A 20,341-nucleotide genomic window follows, 5' to 3' on the forward strand; every position below is an offset into this window, starting at 1 on the left:
GATGTGTAACTACCTCATTTCAGCTCCTGTCCATTAATACTTGGGTAATTTATTTAGTGAAAATTGTTCTTCTAGTTACCTAGATAATTTTGACCTCAAGAGTCCGGATCTTCGGTAAGTCTGGAGCATTAGGTATAACAGACCTCAGCTCGGCCGTGACCACCGCAGTCCTGGGCCAGAATATTTCCACGTAGAGTTTTAGACCGAAAATCTGGGCTTTGTGGATAGTAGGAGGATTAATCTGATCCTTCCTTCCCCTTGGTAGGGTTCTTGCTGAAGCTTTGATAGTCCCACGGAATTCCAACAGAGTTGCCAAAGCGCCCTGCATTTGGTGGACGGTACACGGCAGGCTTAATGTTCTCGAATATATCAGCTCTGATACGTCATAGAAGAAGAGACAAAAATCCAAGTGGATAACGATACCTGTTGGTGACTCAAGGGAAACCCTTTTCCTTCATGGCGGTTTGTGCGTTCTTTCTTAGATCCAGGTTTCGTATAAAGATGACCATTCGAATCTCCGAGTCCCCTGACCTTAACGTGAAAGATATCATCCTTCAAATGCTGAGATGGATAGACGGTTGCGATTCGTTTTCGGAACTCGACTGTCAGCCCAGCGTTACCAGCTACTCTTCATTCAACTATCAGAGGTCTCTGAGAGGTTATCGTAATGACTGTAAAGATAATCCATGTTGGATTCTGCATTGTCATTTGCAGTCACCATTTGATATATGGCAGCGAAGCACCATCCTGCCTAAATAGCAAAGTAACTGCTCGGAAAGAGAAGTGAAAATACGATAATAAACCACCGAGGCATTGGAATGGATGTTGTGGGGTTAATCACGATGTATCGTCTCGCGCTGAAAGAATAATTAGACTGCATGCTCTTTTGGAGGGATCTGGCGTGAGTTTGTGTGTTAGGATGGGAAGTGATGGGGCAAATATCTGGAATGTATTCCATTATGCTGTATATGAAAGGACCCAGATGGCGGCTCTCATACCTAGGTACTCGTTCTCCAACTCTTAACAACTAGGGTATTTACTGTATTTACATGGCCGGCTAGATTTGGCGAGATAGTAAAGCACTGTAGAGGCTAGAATACGTGTAATTTATATATAATACTACTAGAGAAAATGTGATACATTGTAACTTTTATCTAAAAGTAGAACGATCCGACATGTGCATATTTGCAATGCTCACTCACAGTGGGTAGATGAAAAACTTATTCTCCAAGTCGGTCAAATCCAACAGGGAAATTTCAACTTTTTCTGTCACGACATTGCCTTCATCATCGATCTTCTCAACGTACCCAAAGCCCGAGTTACCCTGGGCCTCTTGCTCTGCGATCCAACGGCGACGCTCTACATTGCGCCGAGAGAGAATCCACCGAATAACGAAAAGGCACAAGGGGCACCCTACCCAGCTGACCACGATCTGTACAATCCACGCAGGATAGTATCGTGGTGCGGTGGAGTCAACCCAAATCTGCGGCGAGATGATATTCGCGATTCCATACCCTACCATAAACATGACGTTACGAGTCATCTTCTTAGTATAGCCAGCGGCGCTGGAGGTCGTCCAACCAAGCGCAACAATGTATGTGATGCCAAAGGTGCCTCCAGCCAGGATCAGACAGGCCAGTAAATTGAGCTTTTCCCCCCATGGCACCGTGACCATGCCGATACCGCCAGCCAGAACCGGAAGACACCAGAACAAACCCCAGTGGGCAATCTTCCCCGGAAACCATCGGAGCAAGAATGCAGCGATAATACAGCAGACGACCGCGTACCCGCCACTTGCTGCCGAGACCAAGGTCGAGCCGAGAGTAGACACGCCGAGGCTAACGAAGAGTAGATTCTGTTGATAGGCTAGGTTGTTTGAAATCATCAGAGTGAACGAGGCTGCAAGAAACAGCCATGAAATCGGATCACGCAAAGCTTCCCAGAACTGGTACGGTTTGAAGCGTTTTTGCTCGATTGAACTTCGCGTCACCTCATGAACGCGCTTGATTGCAAAGACCTTCTCACGCGTGTTTAGGAAGCGTGCATCGGTCGGGTTGCTGGGGTAGTAGAACCAGCTGTAAATGCCTAGGAAAAGGGTGACGCCGCCGGTTATGATCATGAAAAGCTTCCACGGAGGTACGGAACTCTCGCTCCACAGCAGACCATATGCAATGAAGCCGGCAGGGATGGGGGCGCCCATACAGCTAATCCAGAACAGAGGCTGTAGGACAGTCTGTTCTTGAGGCTGGAAAAACATGCCGAGAGACATTTCCATAGCGGGCACGAGAGACGATTCCACGGCCCCGAGAAAGAACCGAAGGGCAATCAGGCCGCCATAATTGTATGCAGCGCAATGAAGGAAAACGAGGACTGCCCACGAGAAAATGGTAGCACCCACGTATTTACCGAGGGGGAGCCTCTGCATGAGCCAGTGGCCGGGGGCCTGCGCGACGACGTAGCCTTGTCACCAGGGAGAAGAGAGAGTCAATGAAAAGTGCACGGCGGCAAGGTGTGGAATGCGATCAACGAACCGACATAGTATATAGTATTCAAATTGTTATACTGGGAATTCCCGATATGAGTATCGGCAAAGATGCCCAAGATAGAAGCGTAGGAGAGGGTTGCCTTGTCAATCTGCCGGGACGGTAGTTAGTTTGATGTAGCCGGCGACACGGAATCTATATTTACATATAACATCAGATCTATGATGATGATGAGAGCGAAAAGCCTCCAGTGCAGCTTCCACAGCATTCGTTTCTGCTCCGCCGGAGCCAAAGGCTCTGCACCCGCCTCATATTTCTCGAGGAAGCGAAGAGTGACATCGGCATCCTTCTCCGAAAGAGCCTTGTCACCAATAGCGCTCAGCCCTGCGATAATGCCAATTTCGGGCCTCTTGTCCTCTTGAGTCGAAGCCATGATGAGAGAGGCATATCAATGCTAGACAAAGGAAGAAATACGTACATAGTTGGAGGATTGTTGGATATATTTATATACCTACACGGATATGTATAAAAAAGAATCTCAACATTCCCAGTTAGCTAGTAAAGTCTATCTGACGTGCGTAATCCTGTGCGGCCATTGCGTGCTGGCATGGATGATTGTTCTGCATGGAGGCTGGAATGCCCTCCGACAAGCCCCGGAGCGATCTGGAGCCCTGATAACCCTCGGTGCAATACGCAAAACGACCAGATCAGATTAACAGAGCAAATACCTGGGCAGATACCTAGTACATGTGCGTTTGTTGGTGTGTCGTTGCTTGGTGTATGCCTGTTTTACTTCTCTTTTGACCATGTGGAGCAAGGGAACTGCCGGGATTGCGCGACTGATAAGCTCGACGACCCATCATTGTATGATCGGTTTGCGGCTGGGCTGTACGAGACCAACAGGGCGATGACTCATGCTTGCTGGTGTGTGAGTATAGCCATGGCCATCTGTTTGTGTTGGAGCGCGGGCATTTTCATCGTCTACATATTTCTCCTCGTGTTTGCAGCTGAAAATTACCGGAACAGGAACAGTAACAGAAACATATTGCCCATCCACGCCGTAGCGAATCTGCGTGAGAATGAAGCCCCTCTCGCGAGATGTCATTCTAGATGGCGTGCTTGTGCGTCCGTCCGGACTTTTATAAAAACTCCGGGTCCATATTTAACAAGTTTCCCTAGGGAGATACATTGTGGGTTTATGCTAGGCCTAGACTGAAGAACGGACAGCTAGGGGAATGTGAATATGCTCTACTCCGTTGGTCATGTTGACTAGAACATAGTAGTCATGTATACAGTTCGTGTTTTCGTATGACAAACCCACAGAGACTTTGAACCGTTGACTGAATGACCGTTTACCTTAAAGGGTAAGTAGGCTTAGCAAGCCCTAACTCAGGCGACTACCTACGAAGAACCTCAAAATGAAAATTAAACTGCATCTTGTTTAATGTTTATCTTTTTCTGAACGAAGAGAAAATAAAGCATAGACAATGCAATGAAGACGAGTATAGCTAGAACCGAATTTGTTATCCAGAAGTACGCAGGCGGAATCATGGACTACGTAGATGGCTTATAGACAGTAATACACCATTTATGCAGATTAATGATAAGGATAGCTCGCTGCAAGTGCAAAGGATAACAACGCCGATGGCATCAAGCAGTTATATATACCCATGAATATATATATAAACACGCTAACAACTGAAAGTCGCATTTCCTTCGTTATACAAAAAAAAGAAAAGGTATCATTCAAATAATGCCAATGGTAATATAGCCCAAATGAAATACGTTACAAAACTGCAATAACAATAACTACAATCGTACCTTAACATCAATACAAGGTATCGTCCATTCCCTCCGTCCTAACAAACTGCGCAGCCACTCAAGTCCAATACCAGTCCATTCTCCACCTTGCTGCTGCTGGCTAACAATATACTCAACCGCAGATGAAGAGGCACCAGTACTACCGTTCGCCAGCACCGAAGACACCCTCCTCTTAGCCTCCTCGATTGCGGCGCCCGCCAAGGCCGTCGCCGTAGTATTGATAGTGTCTTTGACAAAACCCACGAACGAGTCATTGCTATAGTTGATATTATTATTGTTGAAGTCAATCATTGATTGATTATTTGGCGACGAAGTTATGTTGTAAGCAGCTTGCTGTGCTGAGGAGGAAATAATCCCGCTGCTGAAGCGCGGCGAAAACCAGTCTCCGCGGAAGTCGAGAAAACACCGATCAGACCACTGGCATGATGATGTGAAGAGAATCAGAAGCAGAGCAGAGCAGTAGATGCATGGTCGATGGAGGATGTAGGTGAGTATCACGAAGGAAAGGATAAAGAGCGGGGAAGCGTTGGTCGGTATGAAGAGGAGTGGGAGCCAGCTATAGTTTTATAATCAGCTTGTGCGACATTTTATTTCAAGGTTGAGTATCAGGGGTTTGCTTACCTTCGAAGGCAAAACATGGTTGAGGTTGATTGCTACCAGGCCGCAATTTTTTTTTTAGAGAAGAAAAGAGATCCCGGTATTTCGCTTGCTAATGCTGATTAAGAAAACAGATCGCCTCGCTCTCTGTTTCTTGTCCAATATGCGCAATAAATCGAGAGGCGTGCTTTGTAAAAAACAGTAGTTGTGAAGCAGGCAGATGCAACTCTGTGGAAGTGATGTAAAGAAGTGAGTTGACCGTTGAAGTTGAGGGAGGCTTAGCTTAGGTAAGTCAGAGGCGGATTACCCTTAGTGCCTTGGCATGCGAGGTTGGAATACCGACAATACTACGGAGTACACTGCAGATTGTTGGAAATCACCCGTCCGAAATCATCTATGGATGATTTCGATTTGGAACTTGATGGTGTCTATGTAAATTACATCGAATTGTCCTACAAATTCCAACATGTCTAGATAAGAGACCAGGCGAGACTTCAGATGTCCTTGCGGCGAGCTACCCTCGCGTTCTTCGCCGATTGATTCATCGCAAAAACCTACTTTTGAGTCCGCCGCTTGTAATTTGCGTTGCAAAAGCCGCTCGGCGCTTTTGACAATACGCAAGTCAGGTTGCCTGAGTATCGGCTTGCACGTCGCTCGCCAGGTAAGTCTCGGTGCACATCCACAAGGCGTGGCGAGTATAGAATACCTTGAGCACTGCTATAGTGTTCCAAACTGTAACGGAATTGGTTGCTTTTCACGCTTCTGTAGACCACGGTCATTTCTTTTTCGTCACAACTGGGACACCCTCGCTCTCCTTCAATTCTGCCAATTTCTTCTCCCGCTCGACTAGTCGGTTTTTCTCCTCCTTGATCATCTGGTCGACTGTCTTCATAGCTTCGCCAAGTCGCTCTAATTCAGCGTGCTCTGTTGCCTTGCTGTATGGATTTCCGGGACTATCATTGTCTGGAATCTCCGCCGTTCTCCCACCACCGTTTTGTAGTTGTGCTTGTTTGGCTTTGCCACTCTTGCCCTTTGATTGCTGATTTCCCGCAAGACCACCGCCCGTGAGCACATCGTAGAATTGTTCAACGGGCTCGTTGAATATGACCTCCTCATAATTTTGACTGACTACTTTCTCTCTGCGCTCGCGCTTTCCTTCAATGTCGTTTCCGTAAGGGTGAAGTTTTAAGCTGTGCCAGAGTGTTTGCGGCTTCTCCGTGGATTCAGGTACGAAGTAGAGCTTGATCTGTATCTCGAATTCACCCCAGCCAGTTTCCGTCACTTCAAAGGGTGGCTGCTCGATTGTCCGGACTGAGTGTGCATATGTTTCGTGTAGCTTGAACTGTACTTTTCGCAGCCAATATGAGACGTCTTCGTCGTTGACGCCCTTCACGAAGACGCGCCATTGATGAGTGTGATCGGGGGGCGCATTTGCAGGTCGGTTTTCAGGATCGAAAGGTTGCGCCTCACTACCGAAGACTTTATAAATTTTATGTATCAATATTCAGAACGCCAAAATAAATTATCCATGAATTGATAGCAGCGTCACTGGTATACTTACCAAACGGCCTAAAAACGGAAACGCCCTTTGCTTCGGTGTTAGATTGCTTCGAAAGAAAGAAAGTATTGAAGGACATACCCGAACGCGTTTGGTGCCAGTAGCAGCAGGCATCTTTTCGGAAATGTTGTATCGTCGTCGTTTGAAAAATTCATGCACAACAAGAAGCGAACTTGTATGAAACGAAAGTCGAAAGAGCACTCAGAAAGAGTTGGCCGCGGAAATGCACGTGATGTCGCGTTTGGGGATTGTTCCTGCCTGAGGCAAGCACGCGCCAAGCCTAGCAGAGCAAGTGTCGTCATTCGGCTGAGAGCTTCTCCGGAATTTATTTTGATCCTTTGCAGGCGATAATAACATGTGATGTATAGCACCACTTGTTAATATAGCTCCCTCTCCTTTTGAATCTCTTTAGCTCTTTCTATTCATGCGCCATGGCATCCAAAAGAATCGTCGTAGCCGGCGGAAGCGGATTTTTAGGCAAGTCCAACCAAGTAGACGATAGCTCCTTCATGACTGCTTATACGAACGAACTGAGAATACAGGGTCCAGAATATGTAAACATGCCAGCATTCAAGGTTGGAAGGTGACCTCGCTCAGGTATGGCATGTTATTTACACTCTCTATGTCTTTCTCCTGTTATAATACGTCTGCTTGCTTAAACTAATGATTCTCCGTGAACAGCCGCTCTGGAGAACCTCATTGGGATGCAGTGACCTCCTCAAAGGAAAGGCCTGGCTGGGCCAGCGAGGTCGAATGGGCAAGGGCCGACATCTTGAAGCCTGCCACATACAAGCCCTTCTTGAAAGACGCAACGGCTGTCGTACATACGATGGGGATCCTTTTGGAGGCGGATTACAAGCGTGTGGTGCAAGGCAAAGAATCGTTGTTCAGTGGTCTTCAAAGAGCTTTCAGTTCATCGAAACGTGGGACTCAGGATCCTCTGAATAGAGAAACGGGCGAGGAGTTGCGGCCGCAAGAAAGTGACGGTCAATTGACATACGAGGTAATGAATAGAGATACAGGTAAGGTCTACACCTCTTTTTTCTCCATCCAAGTTTTTCGATACTGTGCGCATGGTTTTGCTCATATTTTGATTTATTAACTTGTCTATAACAGCTATCGCCCTCGCACAGGAGTCCTCGTTTGAACATGTTCCCACATTCGTATACATTTCTGCTGCTGGCGGCGCGCCTATTCTTCCAGGCAGATATATATCTACCAAGAGAGAAGCAGAATCTATCATATCCTCATCGCTGCCCGACCTTCGAAGTATCTTCATCCGACCAGGATTTCTATATGATTCTAGCAGAAAGTTCACATTACCCATTGCTTTGGGTGGAATGATCGGTTCAGAAGTCGATGCTCTGCTCGGAGGACGCCTCAAATCTTTCACCGGATCAATGGCAGAAAAGCCACTCAAGGCAGATGTTGTCGCGCAGGCAGTCGTGGAAGCCATTGATGATGGGGCTACACGCGGCGTAGTCGGAACCAAGAAAATCGAGAGTTTAGCGAACAAAGCATGGCGTAAGAGTATGCTCTAAACTCATACATGGGCTGCCCACATCATGCCTGTCATAAATGAGACAGAAGACAGCCCTCCACCATCATTGAAGAAAGATTATAAGGCAACAAAAAAAATATCCAGTTCACAAAGCTGTACCACGCTCAAAACTGTCCCTAATCTCTTTCGTGTACTATAGCAATATTAGAAAAAAAAAAGGCCTTTTGAATAGAGAAGACCGAGGACGCTCTCACCTTATCATAGAATCGAGAAAGCTTTTGGTTGAATTGTTTGTTCTTTTCGTTGATATACGTGACATCAGGATCGTCATCGCCGCGGCGCTCTCGGCGCTTCTTCAGTCGAACCTCTTCTGCCTTCCTCAGATCTGAAACCAATCGGTCAACTGCCGCGCGATCCGGTTTGTTCTCAGTGAAGTCGGTAGAGTCCGCAGTAGAATAGAATGTGCCGTTCCTATCCACTGCAACAAGCTCGCCGTCATCCGTTTCCACGATTTCCAGTCCACCACTTGCAGCTGCGCGCTCAACAGCCGCCACTTTATCTCGCTCATATGCGTCTAAATCTGGTTGCAATTCTCGCATTTGTCGCTTATATACTTTGCGAGCATCCTGACGATAGTCTTGAAATGCTACGTCATCGCGATGTCGTTGCTTCTTTTCCATGCGTTTATCCCATCGCTCGGATTCTTCAATGGTCCAATCCCATGCGCGCTTGCGTTCAAAGTCCTCGCCAGCAGCTTCAGTGTCCGCCTTCAAAAGGTTATGGGACGCAAAGGCATGCTTGCGCGACAATGTAGAAAGCATAGCGGGGTCCGTGGCAAGACGTTGAGACTCTGCCGCAGTCTCCTTCAAATTGCTGTCTGTGGCGTTTTTCTGTTAAATTCATAGTTAGCGTGCATGAGAACCAAGGGAAGGGAGATTCCAATAAGAATATTTTGAACTCACTGCACGGGCTTTCAACGCCTTGAACCTCTCCAATCGGTCTTGTGCTTTGTTTGCAACGCCATCACTACTGCTCGATGTCTGCGCTGTCTCGCTTGTATCGTTGGGTTCTAGGACATCAACGCCTTCTTGCTTTGTCTCGGAATCCTCGTTCAACGAAGCTGATTGTACCTTCAAAGAGGACATCTTTATGAAAGCAAGTACTGGGCAATAATCGGTTAGGCTGTAGTTGAACTCACTCTTGGTATCTGACTATTGAAGGAGGGAAGCAGCAATCAAGAACTTTGTATTATGTCAGCAACCTACGGGAATTAAAACCGCTAGTAATATACGTATCTGGGATACATGTGGTATTACCAACCCCGCAAAATCCGATGCTTAATTGGGTTAGCTGTAACTTCATGTCAATCCAAATCAACTCTTGTCTTGTTGACAATTCTAAACAAATTCATTGAACTGCCTTGCGTTGCGTGCCGGAACAAATGTCTAAATACCAGCAGCTTGGATCTAGACGACAAGCATGCTGTCAGCGTTGGCTGTCAAGCAGTGCTCATGTCAACAGCTCCACAGTGGCCCCGTCCCAGCTGCTGCGATATGCTCTAAGCGGAAATCCTAAAAATGCAACAACAAAAACGACAGGGTCGAAACTGGACAAAGAGCTGGAATTAGTCTTGTCGCAACAGCACTTTGATTTTAGGAAACGGCAACAGAAACAGAAGAAAATGCGTCTAATTTCGTTGCCAGGTGCGCAACCGCCGCCTACTACAGACTTGCGCAGGGTAGCCAATTTACACGAACTGCAATTATGGTTTGAGCAGCACGCAAGTGCTGACTTTAAACTACCGCTCAAGGCAAAGGAACTTAAGGATGCTCTTCTCCACTGCGAGAAATTACATTCCTCTCTTGAGATCCTGTCAGTGTTGAACGCCATTATCACAAGACGCAGATCTACGGGAGTCAAAATTGGTTCAGCGCTGTGTATTGCTGGATTGTACTATTCATCCCAAAGCTTTTCTCCTTCTGCTTTTCGCTTTTATTTGACGGCATTGGAGGCCCCGTTGAAACCGAGAGATTCGGAAAATGTTATTCTGTGTCTTCTCAAGACCCTACGAACCATCCGACTTACCAACCCTACCTACGATACGCGTCCGGTTTTAGAGCTTGTGGCAGGGGAAAACCAAGAGAATGCAAGCTCTGACAAAAAGAGGCTAATTGACATGGTTGAATTGGATGATGGACTACATTCATCCTTGATTGAATTACTGCTTGAATTGGGCGCAACGAAGTCTCATGAAAGGGTATGGGGTTATCTTATATATCGGATCGACCTTATAAAGCGAATCGTGGGCACTCCCTCTTCAAAGATTATTGATGATGCCTACAGATGTATCTTGGTGTTTTTCAAAACAGGCATGATGGAATTCGCCACTTCTTGTTTGGAACAAATATCAGAAAAGGCTAAAAAACTTCCGCCATCCCTACACCTATCATCAGAGCTAGCTGCCATTTTGAATGGATATGGATTAGAAGTTCCCACTTTTATCGACGAGCAAACCAGTCAAATGGACGGTCTATCTCTGGACTACGATATTGCATCTACAGATAATCTACGGCTGGATAGTGACATGGTTAATTTCTCTATAGTGGAGAGTCTACTCGCCCGTATTGGACAACATGGCGCATCTACCTCGGCATCGCAGATTGCTCTAGTCATTGACGCCCTCAATGATTGTGAAGGGGCGACAATTCCCCTATTTATTCAATCAGTAGAAGACCGAACCTTTGAATTTGCCTGGGCCCCTCGATGGATTCCCGTGCTCTCACCCTTGGAGTCTATCTCCTTCACTCGAACTTTGGGTCTACTTCGAGCTCAGATTGCAACCCGGAAAATCTTGATTAGTTCAGAGCGATCTCGAAGCCTCATACAACTGGGTCATCTTGTTCAACGAGAGCTTCCTTCCGGCGGCTTAATGAATCAGAAAGATTGGTCTAGTTCATGGGGGAAAACCGGATACCTTGTTGTGTTTGACCGTGTCTCCGCAGAGTATCTGGTCATCTATATGGGAGAGAATTTCAAACTGATAGACCCGGAATATCAGCCGCATCCTGAAGGAGAAGATAAAGAAGAATGCTCTTCTAACATTTTTGAACAGCATCCAGTGCTTGGCTCACTTTCGAGTTTGCTCATGCCTACCAATGCTCAGGACTTGACCCGGGATATCGCCAATGTTGTTCTTCCGGTGGAGAATGCTGCTGACCATTATTTCATTGACCTTGACTCTGGTAACGGTTTGCAGCCTTGAGAAATTTATCATATGCCTAGACATTTTGGTATAATTTCCTTGCTGCCGGGCCTTGCAGATCAGTCGTCATCAATCTTTGGCCTTTTCGAGAAATGCATCACCCAGCATCATTTGAATCCCCAAGAGATCTCTATAGTACAGTTTCGAAGATGCATCAAGTGCTCATCTTAACTACGCAGACCGTTTTGACGCGGAGGATTTCCAGGTTCGGGGGGGGTCTATATACATTTTTTGCACTCATCAGTGGAATCAATGCCCACACACTCATGATAACAAGGGCCGGATTTGGGTATTCGAGTTATCCAATGAAGCCAGGTGCACCAGAACAAGCTAGAAGTGCAATGCAAATAGACTGGTAAACGGAATATTCTATGAACCGATACACAGCCTAATGGATTCCCTAAGGCATTCGTTTCTACGAACATCGGGACTCGGAAGCAAGACAGCCAACATCACATCTTCCTCTATGGTCTCCTCAACGTCCGCCGGGCTCCTCCTCGATCGACACACAGCTTAATGCAAATTTCTCTTCCTTGCTTAATTATTTGTGTATAATCATTAATTCATATTTTTCTTTTTTTCTCTTCACGCAACTGGGTCTCTGCAGCCCCTATCACCTCTCTTATTGTCATGTCCGAAGCAAGGTGAAATATCTGATGCATACCGATTTACTTTTCTTCTATTCCGTACTGATTTCAAGGGAGTAAATCCGTTTGGAAACGACTCGGATTCGTTGCCATAGCCCACTTGGATCAGTGCTGGGTGATTGGAAGAACTGGGATATGCATTGTGTCATCACTTCCCCGGGGCAGGCTCGATGACGGAGCTCTCTACGATTTCCGGTGTAATTAAGCGAACATTAGACGAGCTTGTTGGTGACAATCTGCACAGCAATCTCGACTAGTCACGGATAGTGACCGGCGACGATGCGTCATGCATCCCTGCTAGTGCTAGCGAATTCTAGGGCAGCATGCTCCCGTACTCCGTATGGCCCGTAGGGAAACAGTCCAAGTTCTTGGCCTTGGGCGATCCCCAGCGTGAAAATTGATGCATGGTCTTTTTCTCTTTGACCTAGCAATGTCAAATGTGACACATCTCATCCGTTCATCAAAGTTGCAACCTGAACACTTCAATAGTGTTGCTCACCTTGACGGCAACATGCATGAGCGCTGATATGCGCCGAATCTTTGTCAAGTCCTCTTTAGACCGAGATTATGCGAATTCATAAAGGATCCGCGCTAGCATGTGCTCTGATTCGTTGAAGCTATCTCCCTATCTCCATTCGCCGTTCAGTCGCCTTCGGTCACAGACAAGAATATATACCCACTTACGCTCTCAGAACGAGACGGTCCTTATGCGAACGAAGTATTACAGTTGTTCACCGTCAAGAAAGTGATGTAATACCCTCTGCAGGAGCTCTGTTTCCCGAATATAACCGATGGGCTTGAAGTGGGAGTCATCAACGACATCATCCTTCACATGCGCCTTTGTCATTTCTCGTATTCTGAGGAACAGCGGCGAACGGACGATTATAGTTTGATAAGTTTTTAGTGTTCAGAGCGGGGATGGACGACGTTGGAGTATAATCAGGGAACCCATCTGTCGCCGAAAGTGCCTCCCAAGCCATTGCTCCACTCGATGTTATCTTCGGTGTCTTAACACTGATGACTATTAATATAGCAACACCCTAACTACTAAGGTTAGGTCCAGTGATAGGGTGCGCCTCTCTTGAGTCTAAGTCTGTTACTGGCAAAGAAGGCCGAGGCTTCGTAGGCAGCTGATGTCTCTTTTTACTTTCAAAATCGACATCATCAAACTTGTTCTCTGATGGAAAAGAAAGATCAGGCTTTTCTGTTTGTGACAGACGACTGTGAGCAAAAGCTGTACAAGAGGGAAAAGCCGACTGCAAGACTTTATACGTCAAAGTCATCATCAAATTTTTACCATCTTCATTATATTATACACCACTGATAAAAGTTTGGGCAAGTTGATGGATGAGATATCTGCTCTCAAACCCCGTGCATTAGTGTGTGATGGACACCTCCTATTTAACACTACTTTTGAGTGACTTTCATGCACGTCGCGCCTAGGACTTCAACGACGCCATGGCGCCATTGAAACCCGTCAGGTCTTCCTCGATGCTTTGTCATCGCATGAACATGCTCGACACCGAATTTAGCTGCTGTCAACTCTCAAGAAATCTCCACTTCAACATGGAGTCACCCGCCGGACTCAATGTCGAATAGGAAGTCCGAGTTTCAAGCAACTGATATCGGAATTATCATTTCCTCGCGGACCGTCTTCACCAAATTCCGAAGTTCGGATCCTTCCTGTATACCAAGATATCGTCATACTTTACGATCCTGCTTGCCATTTATGCCACGATGAGTTGGATACTCGCCCCTCTACTCGAAGCGAGGTTTGAAGGTTAGCGTTTACCCGGAACTGTACAGATCGTCTGCGTCATGCACTGAAGTTTCAGGATGGTCAAGGAATCGATGAAGCTTGTGGGTGAATCATATATGACTGAATCGGATTCAGCACGTTTTTTTCATCTCATTAAAATAATGTTTCACTTCTTTCTTCCGGCAAATGTCCAGTCTGTAGCCAAAGCAAAGGCCTTCATCGCGATGATTACCAGCGCTTATGCAGTTAATTTGTCAAATTGCTGTGATACGTCAGAGGGGTCACCGTGATGATATGCACGATTCGCAAGCTGATTTTTTGCTTTTCTTTTCTTTTCCTTTCACCTATCCTTTCCCTCTTTAGTAGTCCGTAATCTCCATTTTTTCGATGTGAGATCGGCCAAGCTTGTTCTGTACAGGCTCACGAACCACATCTGACTAGCTCCTTTGCGGGCAACCCAGCTCCAATATTCGAGCACAAATCTGCTGAGAACTGCAGATTAGTCAAGTGTCTGTATTAATGATCGAGCCTCGGACAATGTAATTGTTGTGGGCAAAAGCAATCAATCGCAACTCCAATTGGCCCTAGGGTTGACCGAGCTACTCCGTTAAGACGCAACTCAGAGATAAAATATATGCTTTACTAGCTACTATATACGTCTCAGGCTCAAGTCTTCAAGTCGATGGACTGACTTGTTGACTTGTACTGCACTAATCAACATCTGTCATACGATTCCTTAATTAGCGTGATATCTGATCTACCTCGTGCTATCGAACTTCGAATCGAGTAAGCATCTATGACTTTATTACAGTGGTGGGAATTATTTTAGTGATATCCACATCTCATAGACTAAGAGTGCCACCAAGTTTGATGGCATACGGTGAAAAGTCCTAGGGCACCAGCGGATCTCAATAAATATCCCGAGGATCCGATAAATAGCCTTAGCACAGTTTGGCGGTTTATTTCGATCATGGCGACTATCCCGGTTTCGACAAGGTTTATGTGGCACTGTCGGTGAGAAGGAAGTGGCTGTATGGTCAATCGAAGAACTTGAGTCTCGGAATATGCCTCCTTGGAGTCAAGTATGCTCACAAAGCACATCTAGAGGTTCATCCTTACCCACAGCCTATAGCTCATATATATATAGGCCTCCACCCTTACTCATTAGCCTAGGTCGTGCTCATTCAACGTCTTGGCCGGCCAACAAAATGCCAGTACTGAAGAAGTTCATACAAATGAGACAAAATATTCCCAAGTGAAGTAGTGGCAACCAAACCGACATGATGAAAAATGTTGTCACAATTTGCTTGACGGGGACTTACACAGGTTGACGATGATGGTGCATTTATCCTAGCATTTGTGTTTGTGCTTGAAGGGACACGACCAAATGTCTTCTCGTCAGAGTATTTCCACTCTAGGAAGTGGGTTTTCTTTTGTTCCTACGACATCATACGAACAACAGCACCCTAGAAGAGGACCAAAGATTAGTCATTCAAAGAGTTGGTACGAGCCAGGTACACCGATTGACCCTCAAGGGGGAAAGTCTCAAGTCAACTATAGCCTTGTTACGTCGGACCGGCTCCCTTTGTCGCCCTCCTCGTCCTCCTCGAGCTTTCAGTATAGCATCCACGAGTCTTCACTTTCCAGGTATACAAATAAAAATGGAGATTGATTCCTCAGAATGATAACAGAGAGCTGATAGAATCCTAGTTCACATTATCCAGATCAGTCTTCTCAATCATCATATCCTCATTCGCCCACGGAGTATTACCAACCCAGCTATCCACGACCAGAGAGGGCTGGCATGGCCCTCTTGGATGAACGGAAATCAACAATGGCTCGTCAAGAAGGGCCTTTCTCCTAGTAAATACACATTTATTTTGTCCCTTTTGCTTTTACCTACTATCACTTCCATGTCATCCAAATGCATCTCGTCCCCTAATCTAAAAGTTTTGTTCAGTCCAATGCAGCCAGCCCGACGCAGTGGTATCCCCTTGGGTTTTGAGCATCTTCTCCATCCTCAAGACCAGTCGAGACAGGATCCGGCGGAGAACACTGTTCCCCCCGGTTCATCAACCACATCTTCTAGATTTCGGTTGCATATGCGCCAACAGCCCATTGCAACAAGGGCCTGCGCGGCGGGCGAGAAGGACCGTCGTCCTGTCGACCCACCACCAATCCTACAAATGCTACTGGTTGATTTCAACCCTGACTCAGAAACGGATCAGGCAATATTGCAAAACCCGCAATATGTTGTAGGCTGTCTGCTGTATTCTGTACAAAGATCGCCTGGAGGAGGAGGAGGAGAACAAGAGAGGCTTGTCCACAGTTCCCATGTGGCAGAGACCATACGAAAACGTCAACGAGATAGCCCTAACAGAGGTATTGGTGTTCTGTCTTCCTCCAATGAGCAGCAGCAACAGCAGCCAAATCGCCGCTTTGTGCAGATACTATCCGGGAGGACGCACGTATCTCCCTTTTACACACTCTATGATCCGGATCCTGAAACGGCGCCGGAATATCCTCGAACTACTCCTACCACTACACCCCATCACTTCTCTTCTCGAGAGCAAGGGCATCCTCATCCTCATCAATATCGTCATCATACCCATCCACTAATGACGAATACCCCCCCAATGCCAGCTACATTCTTTGCATTTCCAGACCTCTCTGTGCGCGCTGCAGGCACCTATCGTTTGAGATTCCGTCTAATGGATTGGGGCATAACTGCCGAAACGGGCACGGCGCAACCAATCCTCGCCGAGGTATTCTCAGAGCCATTTCGCGTATATACGTCCAAGGACTTTCCAGGAATGAGAGGCTCGTCGACCCTAACTTGGAATTTGAGGAAGATGGGTATGATGGAGCTGAAGCCTCGCGAAGGGAGAGGAAAAGGTGTAGGGAAAGGGAAGGGGAAGGGTAAAGGGAAAGCACAAGAGAAGGAGAGAGAAAAAGAAGACTAGGTAATTGAACGACAGTTGTGACGACATATCTATATTCCGCGAGGTCTCTAGGCATACAAGATTTGATATATTATGGTAGTTAGGTAAATTGCTCGGATGTTGGATTGCGAAACAATCTTAGATAAACACTGCTTCCCCCCTCCCCTCCCTTCCTTTCTTAAAGTATTTTCTAATGTGCAAATTTGGAAGACAGCAAGAGAACAGAGAGAAATGAATAATCTACAAAGCAATCCACGAAGGAGGCAACTCTGGCCGAAAGGAGAGATCAGCAAAATTATCTCGTAGCTTCACAATATTAGGACTATTCCACATTTCGGGTTTCTGCTCCTCGAGTCGACTCAGTATGGACAAAGCTTGTATTAAGTCGCCATCCTCACGTAGAAGGATTGAGAAATTCCTGATAGCGGGGGCATGAGCATGCATAATTGCCAATTCATACCAATCCATGGCCATTGCACGGAAATATTCCTTGGGGCGAGACTGGCCGAATAGCCTGTAAATAGGGGCAGCGAGCGGGTTTTTCTTCGCATTCAGCTCGTCTCGCGAAGGGATATTGCCCTTGAATATGTTATAATAGTAGTTCGCAAGGCGGAAACAGGCCTCGCCATCATTTGTGGTTGCTGCTACCACCAAACATTGCTCGTATGCTTCCCAGTCTTCTTCTTCTTTCCTTAGGTAAGCGTATGCGACAAGGGCTTTGGGATCTCGATAGGTGAGAGCCCCCAATTTCATCATCTCGTCTGCTTCGGCGAACTTCCCTTGAGAGTTATAAATCTCCGCGACTAATTGCCATGGCGGTTTGAGGCTCTCTTGAAGCGTAATGTCATCCCGCTGACTTTCTGGCATATTTGACGGGTATGTGATTTTCACGAGCTCGGTCAGGATTTCAAGAGCTTCATCTGCCCGATTCGAACTCCATAAGATCTCCGCCCACATACGGAGCGCTAAAGGATGTCGTTTTTCACGAGCAATCTTGATCATTCTCTCCGTCTCCACCGATCTCAGGTTACCCCCTGTCTTGTCTAACTGCCGTACAATGACATAGGCTAAGGGTATCATAGCGCCAGCTCGTGCAGTCGCCTTGTACACCCAAGCTCCGAACTGTGCTGCCCATTGATTCGCGCAATAGATTCCATTACCCACGTCGAATACGCTATCGGGATCGCCTGGGCATATATTGTTCACCGCCTGCTCAGTCGCACTGCTATATAAAGCTTCATGTAGCAATTTCCGCCCGATTTCCAGGAATTTTTGGGGTCCCAGCTTTGGATTCAAGGCACCGGACTTGCGGCCATCCTCGTAAAGCCACTTGTAATCCTTCTCAAACTTTTCCCTCAGAGTTGCGTAATCTTCAACGAATTCGGTCCAGGTTCTTGTTGGCGAAGGGGTTCCATATCTGATTTTCTTATTCCTTGCAGCTGGAGATGTCGGAGCACTTTTTGCATAGTATCGTGTAGTTAGGAGGGTAGGTGTGGTTGTTGTTGTCGGTACTGAGGTGTCGAAACGAGAAGGACGGAGAAAAGGACTGCTGCGAGCACAAGACCGGCATTGTGATCGCACAATCCCAGACCAGCGCTGAAGAGACATTGCGGTGCGTGCTCAGACCTCGCATGTGAGGTCTGAGGAGCGCGGGGTTAATGACGAAAATCTATGTTTAAAGTAAACAGCGAAGGTCGAAGTTGAAGTTGAAGATGAAGAGCGGAGAAGTGGATTGTTCCGGGGAGCCTCCGATTGGACGACGCGGATGCCATTTCTGGATAGCCTCAGGCTACACTTTGCGTCCATCATCCAACTACACATGTATAAGAGTCTACATCAATCCTTGAACTCGTAATGGTCATGTTCTATCTGAATCTGCTCAGGCTCCAATCTACAAGCTCAGTCCGCAGTTTCATCGTCACCGGTGGGATCCGTCGTGCAACAGCTACAACTACAACTTACCACTACCATCCTTATAGCAACAAACTTCACAAAATCACACCCCAAGGTCCCTTCAGAATGTCATCAGCAGCAGCAAAAGCAACAACCACAGTTCCCTCCAGCCCGCCCGTCTGCACCCTTTCCTCCCTTGATCACCTCGTCCTAACAGTGCAATCCATCCCAGCCAGCATCGAGTTCTACACCAGAATTTTGGGCATGGCCCATCAGTCATTCACATCAGCTGCAGACCCCAACAGCACGCCACGCCATGCTCTATTGTTTGGCAGTCAAAAGATTAACCTGCACCAGGCCGGCAAGGAATTTGAGCCCAAGGCCGGGACTGCCTTGCCCGGTACGGCGGATTTGTGCTTTTTGACTGAAGAGGATGTCGGTGTTGTGTTGAAGAGGTTGGTTGACAGAGGTATTGAAGTGTTAGAAGGTGGGCAAGTGGTCAGGAGAACTGGGGCGAGGAATCCCCTGAGAAGTGTGTATGTGCGGGATCCTGATGGGAATTTGATCGAGTGAGTTAATGCATTCAGAGATGCAAGCTATGAAGATAAACTGACAGATGTCTAGAATTTCGAACCCCACAGTATAGAGCACAGGAAATGAGCTTGTGGATGAGTCTACAATGAGTGTTCCACACTTTGGCTATAACAAGCTTAGAAAAAGCCATTCAATCATAGTTTCTTTTAGGGATGACTGGAACAATGAGTGAAATCAGAAATTGATTGTAATAAGACATATTCCGTCAGAAGTAATCTATATGCCATAGAACGAACTAATAAAATGGTAAAACATCGACTCAATCCTAATACATGCAGAGTCAAAAAATGCATCTAAACAGACGCTTCTTGTTGCTCCCATTGAAAGTAGATAATGTACAAATGTGAGTGTTCACCTCTCTTCCTTCGCATCTCAAAAGAACGATAATGGCACATGCCCATGGGAACTGGATGACCTTCTTCAACAAAAGAAAGAAGCCAACCTCGTCCAGCACCATTGATCAGTCTCAATGAGAAGCCAAGCCAAAACCACAAAAAGATATCAAATGTTGTTATTTCCCTCTACTCCATTACAACCTTTGCACCAAGACCCTTGAGGGTCTCAATGATTTTCTCGGCCTCTTCCTTAGGCACGTTCTCCTTCAAGACCTTGGGCACGGCCTCAACAAACTTCTTGCTGTCGACTAACGAAAGACCAAGCATAGACTTGATCTCCTTGATCACCTTGGGTTTTGAGGCAGCCTCGAATGACTCGAGCTTGAGGTTGAAAAGGGTCTTCTCGGCAGCAGCAGGAGCTGCTTCTTCTTCCTCGGCGGCCGCGGCACCGCCAGCTGCGCCGGCTGGGCCTGCGGCGACGGCGAAGCCGCCAACAGGGAGGTCAGGGATGTTCAAGCGAGACTACCCAAAATCAATAAATCAGTACACATGTAACATGAAAATTAAGGTGCCTGTATAATAAGAAGGAGGAAAGAGAGAAAGAGAGAGAGAGAAACCTTCAAGCTAGCGACAAGATCCGCAGTTTCCAACAAAGTCAATTGACTGATCTGATCAACGATCTGTGTGATTTTCGGATTCGTAGATGTAGCAGCAGCCTCAGTTGATTGCCATCGACGAGAAGCTGGGGTAGGTGTTGTCCGCCGTCTATGAGAGAATGTGGAAGAAGAACAGGTCGAAATCGTGCGCTGCAGAGAGAAGGGAGAGGTTGTTGAAGGACGGACGAGTAGTTGTCTGCAGCATCGAGCTGCGGCCTGAGAAGGAATTGACATTATGGAAGTAATAGGAGAAGAGGAATTAATGAAATCCTTTTCTTTCCTTTATAATCGTT

The 20,341-nt window shown here is 46.7% G+C and overlaps 10 protein-coding genes across 10 annotated transcripts; 4 read left to right on the top strand and 6 right to left on the bottom strand.

The window, feature by feature from the left end:
* Nucleotides 1-1,057: 1,057 nt before the first annotated feature.
* Nucleotides 1,058-2,916, bottom strand: UA08_05892 (putative transporter; the record flags this gene model as incomplete). Its single annotated transcript, XM_020268212.1, has 4 exons — nt 1,058-1,091; nt 1,203-2,460; nt 2,532-2,634; nt 2,689-2,916. 4 exons carry the CDS (start codon nt 2,914-2,916, stop codon nt 1,058-1,060), a joined length of 1,623 nt encoding a protein of 540 aa, XP_020119351.1.
* Nucleotides 2,917-4,292: 1,376 nt separating this feature from the next.
* UA08_05893 (hypothetical protein) lies at nt 4,293-4,942 on the bottom strand (the record flags this gene model as incomplete). The annotated part of the gene is made up of 2 exons (XM_020268213.1): nt 4,293-4,860; nt 4,926-4,942. The coding sequence occupies 2 exons, from the start codon at nt 4,940-4,942 to the stop codon at nt 4,293-4,295; spliced, it is 585 nt and encodes a 194-aa protein (XP_020119354.1).
* A 734-nt stretch (nt 4,943-5,676) lies between these two features.
* On the bottom strand, nt 5,677-6,573 carry UA08_05894 (Protein AF-9-like protein; the record flags this gene model as incomplete). The annotated part of the gene is made up of 3 exons (XM_020268214.1): nt 5,677-6,380; nt 6,463-6,508; nt 6,541-6,573. The coding sequence occupies 3 exons, from the start codon at nt 6,571-6,573 to the stop codon at nt 5,677-5,679; spliced, it is 783 nt and encodes a 260-aa protein (XP_020119353.1).
* A 317-nt stretch (nt 6,574-6,890) lies between these two features.
* On the top strand, nt 6,891-8,000 carry UA08_05895 (hypothetical protein; the record flags this gene model as incomplete). The annotated part of the gene is made up of 3 exons (XM_020268215.1): nt 6,891-7,042; nt 7,141-7,481; nt 7,576-8,000. The coding sequence occupies 3 exons, from the start codon at nt 6,891-6,893 to the stop codon at nt 7,998-8,000; spliced, it is 918 nt and encodes a 305-aa protein (XP_020119125.1).
* Nucleotides 8,001-8,105: 105 nt separating this feature from the next.
* UA08_05896 (Pre-mRNA-splicing factor syf2) lies at nt 8,106-9,105 on the bottom strand (the record flags this gene model as incomplete). Its single annotated transcript, XM_020268216.1, has 3 exons — nt 8,106-8,153; nt 8,215-8,850; nt 8,923-9,105. 3 exons carry the CDS (start codon nt 9,103-9,105, stop codon nt 8,106-8,108), a joined length of 867 nt encoding a protein of 288 aa, XP_020119124.1.
* Nucleotides 9,106-9,401: 296 nt separating this feature from the next.
* Nucleotides 9,402-11,222, top strand: UA08_05897 (hypothetical protein; the record flags this gene model as incomplete). The annotated part of the gene is made up of 1 exon (XM_020268218.1): nt 9,402-11,222. One exon carries the CDS (start codon nt 9,402-9,404, stop codon nt 11,220-11,222), a length of 1,821 nt encoding a protein of 606 aa, XP_020118955.1.
* Nucleotides 11,223-15,592: 4,370 nt separating this feature from the next.
* Nucleotides 15,593-16,591, top strand: UA08_05898 (hypothetical protein; the record flags this gene model as incomplete). Its single annotated transcript, XM_020268219.1, has 1 exon — nt 15,593-16,591. The coding sequence occupies one exon, from the start codon at nt 15,593-15,595 to the stop codon at nt 16,589-16,591; it is 999 nt and encodes a 332-aa protein (XP_020118956.1).
* A 219-nt stretch (nt 16,592-16,810) lies between these two features.
* UA08_05899 (hypothetical protein) lies at nt 16,811-18,178 on the bottom strand (the record flags this gene model as incomplete). The annotated part of the gene is made up of 1 exon (XM_020268220.1): nt 16,811-18,178. One exon carries the CDS (start codon nt 18,176-18,178, stop codon nt 16,811-16,813), a length of 1,368 nt encoding a protein of 455 aa, XP_020119224.1.
* Nucleotides 18,179-18,589: 411 nt separating this feature from the next.
* On the top strand, nt 18,590-19,109 carry UA08_05900 (Glyoxalase domain-containing protein 5; the record flags this gene model as incomplete). Its single annotated transcript, XM_020268221.1, has 2 exons — nt 18,590-19,032; nt 19,088-19,109. The coding sequence occupies 2 exons, from the start codon at nt 18,590-18,592 to the stop codon at nt 19,107-19,109; spliced, it is 465 nt and encodes a 154-aa protein (XP_020119225.1).
* Nucleotides 19,110-19,578: 469 nt separating this feature from the next.
* Nucleotides 19,579-20,282, bottom strand: UA08_05901 (54S ribosomal protein L12, mitochondrial; the record flags this gene model as incomplete). The annotated part of the gene is made up of 2 exons (XM_020268222.1): nt 19,579-19,914; nt 20,010-20,282. The coding sequence occupies 2 exons, from the start codon at nt 20,280-20,282 to the stop codon at nt 19,579-19,581; spliced, it is 609 nt and encodes a 202-aa protein (XP_020118953.1).
* Nucleotides 20,283-20,341: the final 59 nt, after the last annotated feature.

The sequence above is a fragment of the Talaromyces atroroseus genome, assembly GCF_001907595.1.
Source record: "Talaromyces atroroseus strain IBT 11181 chromosome Unknown scaffold_7, whole genome shotgun sequence".
Taxonomy (NCBI): domain Eukaryota; kingdom Fungi; phylum Ascomycota; class Eurotiomycetes; order Eurotiales; family Trichocomaceae; genus Talaromyces; species Talaromyces atroroseus.